Here is a 7,930-nt window from a genome sequence, read left to right on the forward strand (position 1 = left end):
CCTTTACTCCCAGCACTCAGGAGGCAGAGGCAGGTGAACCTTTGAGGCCAGCCTGGTCTACAAGAGCTTGTTCCAGGACAGCTAGGACTGTTACACAGAGAAACCCTGTCTCTTGAAAAACAAACAAAACAAAACAAAATGTTTTAAGCACTAAGGCAGGAAGAAAATAAAACAGCATGAAAACCAAACGACAAATACACGGATGTGTATAAGGTATTAGGAAGGGCGAGGGAAGCAATGTGTATCGGGAGCCCGTGCTCTGAACAGCCCAGGCATTTCTGCACTGAAGAAGCAAACGTATTTTCCATTTTCCGTATCTTCTGGTCTGGAAAATGCAGTGGGCTACGTTGGTGGAAGATTACTGTCAGACGCACTTCCTTTCCAGACCGATGAAAACTTGACACGAAACACTGGTTCCCACATAGACCTTGAGGCCCCTCTCCAAGTTCAGTGTTTCCTTCTGATAATTTCCCTTGACTGACGCTTGTTGTAACCACACTGCTTTCACGCACAGTCGGTTATGAGCGGCCCAGGTCGTAAAGACCTGCTTGTGCGTTGCCATGACTACTGCCTTGCAGGAGGTGAAGGACATTTGTACTCAAAGGCTGCAGCAACTCCTCTGCCTTTAGCTCCCTTTCCCCTGGAAGGAATCAGACTTGCTGGCTCATGTAGAGGGAAGAGAACCCTGCTGCAGCCTCCAAAAACAATAATTCTGTTTTAATCTTCTCACTGGTGATTGGGTTAGGTAGAGCGTGGGTCACGCTTTTGGCTGATGAAACATGAGACAAAGCTGTTTCTGAACACTGTCCTTATTGTTCTTTTTTTTTTTCCTTTTTTTTTTATGATTTTTCGAGACAGGGTTTCTCTGTGGTTTCTCATTGTTCTTAGAAAAGGAAGAAATCCTGTTTTATCTCTGGAGACGAGTGTAGGAGAATGAGACTCCGAGCTACAGAAGCCATTCTGTGACTACGAGGGGGACAAGTTTGAAGACAAAAGCCCCAAGACCAAGGAAGGTGTGGTTTGAATGACATGGTCCCCATAGGTTCAACTTGGTCCCCAGTTGGTGGAACTGTTTGGGAGGAGGCATGTCACTATGGTGGGCTCTGAGGTTTCCAAAGCCCAAGCCATTCCCAAGTAGTTCTCTCTCTCTGCTTCATGAAGATGGGTCAGCGCCATGTCCACCTGCCTGTTGCCATGTTCCCAGTCATGATGGTCATGGACTAATCTTCTGAAACTGGCCCCCTAAATAAACTCTTCTAGAAGTTGCTTTGGTCACGTGTCTTATCACAGCAATAAAAAGTAACTAAGACAGAGGGAAAATGGATAAATGGAAGAAGATAAATCCCTGAAGGCACAAGTGTCTAGGCACAGCCAGAACCACACTGCTTCCTTTCCACCTCAAACCTCCCCGGTGTGCTTTCACCGTTCTACAGATAAAGTGTCAATAGAAAACATGTTCCCAGCCAGGCCATGGGGCACGCCTTTAACCCCAGCACTCGGGAAACAGAGGCAGGCGGATCTCTGTGAGTTTGAGGTCAGCCTGGTCTACAGAGTGAGTTCCAGGACAGCCAGGGCTACACAGGGAAACCCTGTCTCAGATAAACAAAAACAAACCAACAACAACAACAATAACAAAAAAAAAACATGTTCCCTGAGTTTTGCAGAAGGCACAGACTAGGGCAAAAAGATAAAAAGCAAAAAACACCTATAACCTACATACCTTTTCCATTCTTTGAAAAACACAATTCCAGGCCGGGCGGTGGTGGCGCACGCCTTTAATCCCAGCACTCGGGAGGCAGAGGCAGGTGGATCTCTGTGAGTTCGAGACCAGCCTGGTCTACAGAGCTAGTTCCAGGACAGGCTCCAAAGCCACAGAGAAACCCTGTCTCGAAAAACAAAACAAAACAGAAAAACACAATTCCACACTCTCACCTGAGGGCCCCAACATTGAAACTTAAAGCTGGTACCCTGAAGCTTGGGCCCCCAACTAGAAAATTCTGTTTACCAAATGTAGAAGATGGGGGTGGTGGCTCACACCTTCACCCCCAGCACTGGAGAGACTGAGGCAGGAAGATGGCTGTGAGTTCCAGACCAGCCTGGAATAAAGAATGAAACTCTTCCTGAAATCAAAAGAAGAACAAGCGAGCAAGAATCACCTTCACTGTTCTGAACATTGGGGTCTCTGTAAGAACCAGCTAGCTGCTATTGCAGGAAGTGGCCACCAGCAAAATCAGCAGCAAAACCCAATAAAAGTGGACGATGTTTCCAGTTGGTCAGGGCTACCAGCTTGTAGATCACACCACAGAGATTCCAATGGTTAGATAAGATGTGTTCTTCAGAAGAGGAAGTCATAGAGACAGAGTCTACAGTTGGGCTCCTCACTCAATCCCGGGACAGCCTCTTCAACAGGTTTAAATTATTATCTGGGGGAGGGGACTACTAATGAGGGAAGGGGCTGTCAGCCATTCTACACAATTCTCGGATGTCATCTTATTTATTTGTTTGTTTGTTTTGCTTTCTGGGATAGGGTTTCTCTGTACAGTCCTGGCTATCCTGGAACTCGCTTTGTCAACCAGGCTGGCCCCGCCCTCGTGGAGATCAGCCTGCCTTCTGCCATGTGACTAAGTGTCCTACTATTAGGTTGGTTTCAATCAATCTTTTCACCAATCACTTCACAAAGTGCTTCGAAGGCGGCTGATAAAACAAGGTTAGCTACTATTATGAAACTGAGAACATGTTTAGTAATCTGAAAAGCCAGGTCTTCTAAATTCAATTCCAGTGCCTCATCACTGGACTGACTATACAGGGCAAGAATGACCAGCAACAGCCGGGGAGAGCTGTAGGACCACACAGCTGGAGCACACAACAGCAGCTGGGGAGAGTTGTAGGACCACAGCTGGAGCACACACCAGCAGCCGGGGAGAGCTGTAGGACCACACAGCTGGAGCACACACTGCCTGCGGCACATTTAAAGGAGCTGGGGCAAACACGCCCACTTCCAGCATTTAAGGAAGGCATCTTAGATGGGAGTGGTCTTGGGCAGGGTGAAGTACAAGGGAGCACTTGTGCATTTATGAAACCAGATGAAAGGGAATTCCTGAAATAACCACTCATTTGTCTACATCACAGGGAAATGGCTACTTCCCTTGGCAGGGTGACATAGTCACTCGCTCTTGTATGATTTCTAGCTTACTGAGCATCTATTTAAAGCCAGATACTCTGGTAGGGCCACTTTCATCAACAAGGGTGTGAATTCATCTCCATGATGGGCTAGTCTCTCCAGCCACATCCCGCGGTCCTCCCTCCAGCACTCTGGTACAGCAGGAGAGAAAGTAAGTTCACTTACCTGGCCTGCTAGGTTGAAGTAAGAATGGTTGGTCAGATTAACCGGTGTGGTCTGGCTGGCCTGTGCTCTGTAGTTGATTACAAGCTCCCCACCATCCAGGGTGTATGTCACCCAGACTTTCAACTCTCCAGGGTAGCCTTCCTCACCATCTGGACTGACTCGAGAGAACTGGACACCATTGGACAACACCTGAGGGGTCCACAGGACCTAGGAAGAAGTGTTTAAAGCTGCTTAGTCACTCCAGTACCCGCCGAAATGCCACATTTCAATATTTAAAGAGCAGAGTCTAGAAAGGGAGCCTGTTAGGCAAAGATAAAGGCTTTTGAATAATAGTCTGGAGCTTTGCCCACCTAACACTGCTTTATACAGGAAGATGGCTTTTGGGGGAAAACATTTTCTCCTTTATCCACTTGCATTTCCTATATGTTCTTCTCCTAACTGTATATTATGTATTTATGTGTCTGTTTTTCTTTGTTCTTCTTTTGAGAGCTTGTTTGGAGCTTCTAGCAGGAGATTGCAGCTACTCGTATACCCTTGACTGAAGACGGGTCCTCCTCTATTAGGGGAGCGTGCAGCTTCGGGAGGGACAAGGGACGCACATGGAGCGGTGAGGGAGGAAGGGGACAGCTGCCTAGCCAGTCAGACCAGCCGAATCAACCCTGGCGATCAATGGGGTGACAGATGTCGCAGCCAGATGGCCCTCATATCCTTTGTTCTTTTTTTGATTCACAGCCCGCACCCCCAAGTCCCGGCTGTCATGGAACTTGCTCAGTAGACCGGGTTGACCTCAAACTCAGAGACTCGCCTGCCTCTGCCTCCTGACTGCTGGGATTAAAGGCGTGTGCCACCATCGCCCATCTTGACAAGTATTTTAATCTTAGCATTCCAAGCTGACAAACAGAAGACATTAAAACCTACTTGTAATATTTAAAGATAGAGGATCTCTGGGTTTGAGTCACTAGGTCTACAGGTCCGGTTTCAGGACAACCAAGCTTAGGAAGCAAAGGAAATAGTGGAGAACAGGAAGCTGGTGAAGATGGAGCTGATGAGGGTCCAGGTTCCAGCCCCAGTAAGTAGCAGAACTTTGTAGCTTTGGCCACATGGCTCTGGCTTTAGAGTCAAGGACGGAAGACAGGAGTTATGGAATCTTTCTACTCGAATAAGGAAAGCCACTGTGGCCAGGAAATGTGTCAGGGGTGTCCCAGAATGTGTCCTCCAAGATGCTGAAGATGCTAGGGTCGTGGTGTACCTGCCGAGGAAAGTTGCTAACAGGACATGGAACCAGTTCAAGAGACGGAAGTGTGCTGAGGTCAGCAAAGATGAAAGGAATCGAAGATCTGAAGAGCATTTTGATGTCAGACATAGAGATGCAGAATTTGGAGTTTGCCCAGCTAGTTTTCGGTCTTGCTTTTGTCCAGTATTTCCTCACTATTCTCCCTTTCCTCCGTTTTGGAATGGTAATGTATTTACTGTGCCATTTTATGTTATCTTCTTTTCAATTTTGACTTTATAGGGGATAGAGTTAAGAGATTGCACAAATCTCAGAGGAGACTTTGAACTTAAGACTTTTAAATAAGCATGAAACTGTTATAGACTATGGGGAGGGGACTTTTGAGTCGGGCTGAATTCATTTTTGCATTATGATATGGCTACAAGTCTATGGGGGCCCAGGGAGTGGATGTGGTAGTTTGAAAGCAGTGGCGACCGTAGGGAGTGGCATTATGGTGTTTGGCTTTGTTTGAGTAGTTGTGGCATTGTTGGATGAAGTGTGTCACTGTGGGGATGTGCTTGGAGGTCTCCATTGCTCAGGCTATACTCAGTGTGACACAGAGTTGCTTCTGCTGCCTGTGAACCAAGATGTAAAACTCTCAGCTCCTTCTCCAGCACCATGTCTGCCTGCACGACACCTGCCATGGTGATAATGGACCACGCCTCTGAAACTGTAAGCCAGCCCCAATTAAATGTTTTCCTTTATAAAATAAATAACTAAATAAGGATAATCTTGGGACCAGGAATGTAGCTCAGTTGGCAGGGTGCTTGCCTAGCATGCATAAAATCCTGGGCTCAGTTTCTAGACCCACACAGATCCTGACATGGTAATGCATGACTATAATCTCAACATTTGGTAGGCAGAAGTGAGAGGATCAAGTGTTCAATGTCATCCTCAGCTCTTAGGGAGTTTGAGACCAGCCTGGGCTGTATGAGATACTATGTTCAAAAACAAGAACTTAACCCTTTTCTACTAAGGTTTATTATCATTATTATTATTATTATTATTATTATTATTATTATTATTATTTTGGTGTTGGAACCCAGGGCCTTACACATGCTAGGCAGATGCTCTCCCACAGAGTGACACCCTCAACAACCTCCATAAATATTTATTCTAAATACTCTGAGGTTGGCCATGCTCCCTGAGAAGTGTGTGGCTTTGGGCACCAACCTTTCCCTAAAACGGAGGTACTGAAAAAGTTATCTGGAAGAGGTCTTCTTATCCTAGCAACCACAATTCTAAGAACAGTAATAACTATGGAGAAGTTCCCTGAAAGTTTGCTTTTGCAAGCAGAAACAGGAATCCTGGGTTCACACTGGAGCCTCTCAGCTTTGGCTGGGAGTCCTAAGCTCATGCATCTAGAAAAGGGAAATCCAACATTTGCTGAGTGCCCATTCTGAGCCCCACCTGGCTAGCTACTTCACAGGGGCTGTCTCCCCATCTCAGAGGAGACTTACAGGAGGCACTGTTATCCAACGACCAGAGAACTGAAGTTCAGAAATAAAAGGAAGCCTGTTACATGTGTCATTTTTATTTATTTATTTATTTATTTATTTATTTATTTATTTATTTATTTATTTATTTATTTATTTATTTATTTATTTATTTATTTAATATTGGTACCTGGAGGGACAGCCGTGGGTGCTGGGAACCGAACTCTTATATTTTTGGTTGTGAGCCTAGCCTTTAACGGCTGAGCCATCCCTCCAGGCCCATGTGTCATTTTTTAAAAAGAAAAAGAAATTCCCCAAATTGATAAACTGTTCCCTGCAGGTTTCCTGGACAGCGACAGTGAACTGGAGCCAGAACGTGTGCCTGCTCCCTTGTCCTCCAAATATCAGAATGAACTGGCCAGAGTCTCATTCCTATGGAGTTTGGGTGGCTCATAAAGGGCTGAAGTAAAGAATTTCCGTGTGCTGAGTGCTCCTGGCTGCTTATCTGTTTTGCATAAGCCACCCTAAGTAAAGGATTTAGTTCCACCAGGTGTAGGTCAACAATGAGCCCTGGCCATTTCTTATAGCGCCAACTAATTTTGTTATCTCAGTTTTGAGTTCAGTGGAGTCAGGTTGCCTGCTTCTACCTCCCACATTGCAGGACAGAGGAGAGCCCTAGAATACTTCATGATTTAAAGGAGGTGAGGGTGCAATCTTGCTTAAAATCCAACATGTAATGAGTGCTAGAGCTAGGCTTCAAACGCAAGTCTAGCTGTCTATGCAATGCCACATTTTGGTTTCAGTAAATGTGCTGTTTAAATTTACATTTAAGAAATATTTATTAGCCGGGTGATGGTGGCGCACGCCTTTAATCCCAGCACTCGGGAGGCAGAGGTAGGCGGATCTCTGTGAGTTCGAGACCAGCCTGGTCTACAGAGTGAGTTCCAGGATGGATAGGGCTACACAGAGAAACCCTGTCTCAAAAAACAAACAAATAAACAAACAAACAACAAAACAACAAAGCAAACAAATTAAAATTTTAAAAAAATGTATGTGTTTCTGTGTGGTATATGAATAATTCTGGGCTGTGGAACCCAGAAGAGGATGTCAGATCTCCTGGAGCTGGAGTTAAAGGCAGTTGAGCCACCTGACGTAGTATGGGAACTGAACTTGGATTCTCTTGAAGAGCCCAGCAGGGGCGAAGGCCTCTGTATTCCCCACAGGTAAAGCAGCAACATTGAGAACAAATTCACTGAGATCGGATGACACCCTAACTCCCTGAAATGCTGAACTTTCAAGGTATTCTAAATAGAATGCCTAGGGGCTGGAGAGTTCGCTCAGTAGTTAAGAGCACTTGTTGCTCCTGCAGAGAACCCAAGTTCAATTCCCAGCACCCACATTATGGCTCACAACCATCCATAATTCAAGTCCCAGAGGACCTGATGCCCCTTTCCAGGCATTCAGGGCATAGGCATAAAGCAAAACAAAAAGGACTCGTAGGGAGGATAAGACAGATCTGTGGGCAACAGCATTTGCATGCAAGCCTGACAACCTGAGCTCCACTCCTAGAACCCACAGTGTATGGGGAAGAATGGATTTTTTTTTTTTTTCCGAGACATGGCTTCTCTGTAGCTTTTTGGAGCCCGTCCTGGAACTAGGTCTTGTAGACCAGGCTGTCAAGTCTGCCTGTCTCTGCCTCCCAAGAGCTGGAATCAAAGTTGTGGCCACCACTGCCCGGTGAAAATGTGATGTGGGAGTGTCATATATCAATCTGTTGATTTCATTGGTTAAGCAATAAAGAAACTGCTTGGCTGGCCCTCATAGGTTAAAACATAGGTGGGAGGAGTAAACAGAACAGAATGCTGGGAGGAAGAGGAA

General features: G+C 45.9%; 1 protein-coding gene across 1 annotated transcript in view; it reads right to left on the bottom strand.

Annotated features, from left to right (window-relative positions):
* Galm (galactose mutarotase) overlaps positions 1-7,930 on the bottom strand; it is a 64,107-nt gene that overhangs the window by 44,039 nt on the left and 12,138 nt on the right. Inside the window, exon 3 of the mRNA XM_005360766.3 lies at positions 3,347-3,553. Coding sequence (XP_005360823.1) covers positions 3,347-3,553 — 207 coding nt within the window. The remainder of the gene's footprint in view (positions 1-3,346; positions 3,554-7,930) is intronic.

Source organism: Microtus ochrogaster, linkage group LG3 (assembly GCF_000317375.1).
Source record: "Microtus ochrogaster isolate Prairie Vole_2 linkage group LG3, MicOch1.0, whole genome shotgun sequence".
Taxonomy (NCBI): domain Eukaryota; kingdom Metazoa; phylum Chordata; class Mammalia; order Rodentia; family Cricetidae; genus Microtus; species Microtus ochrogaster.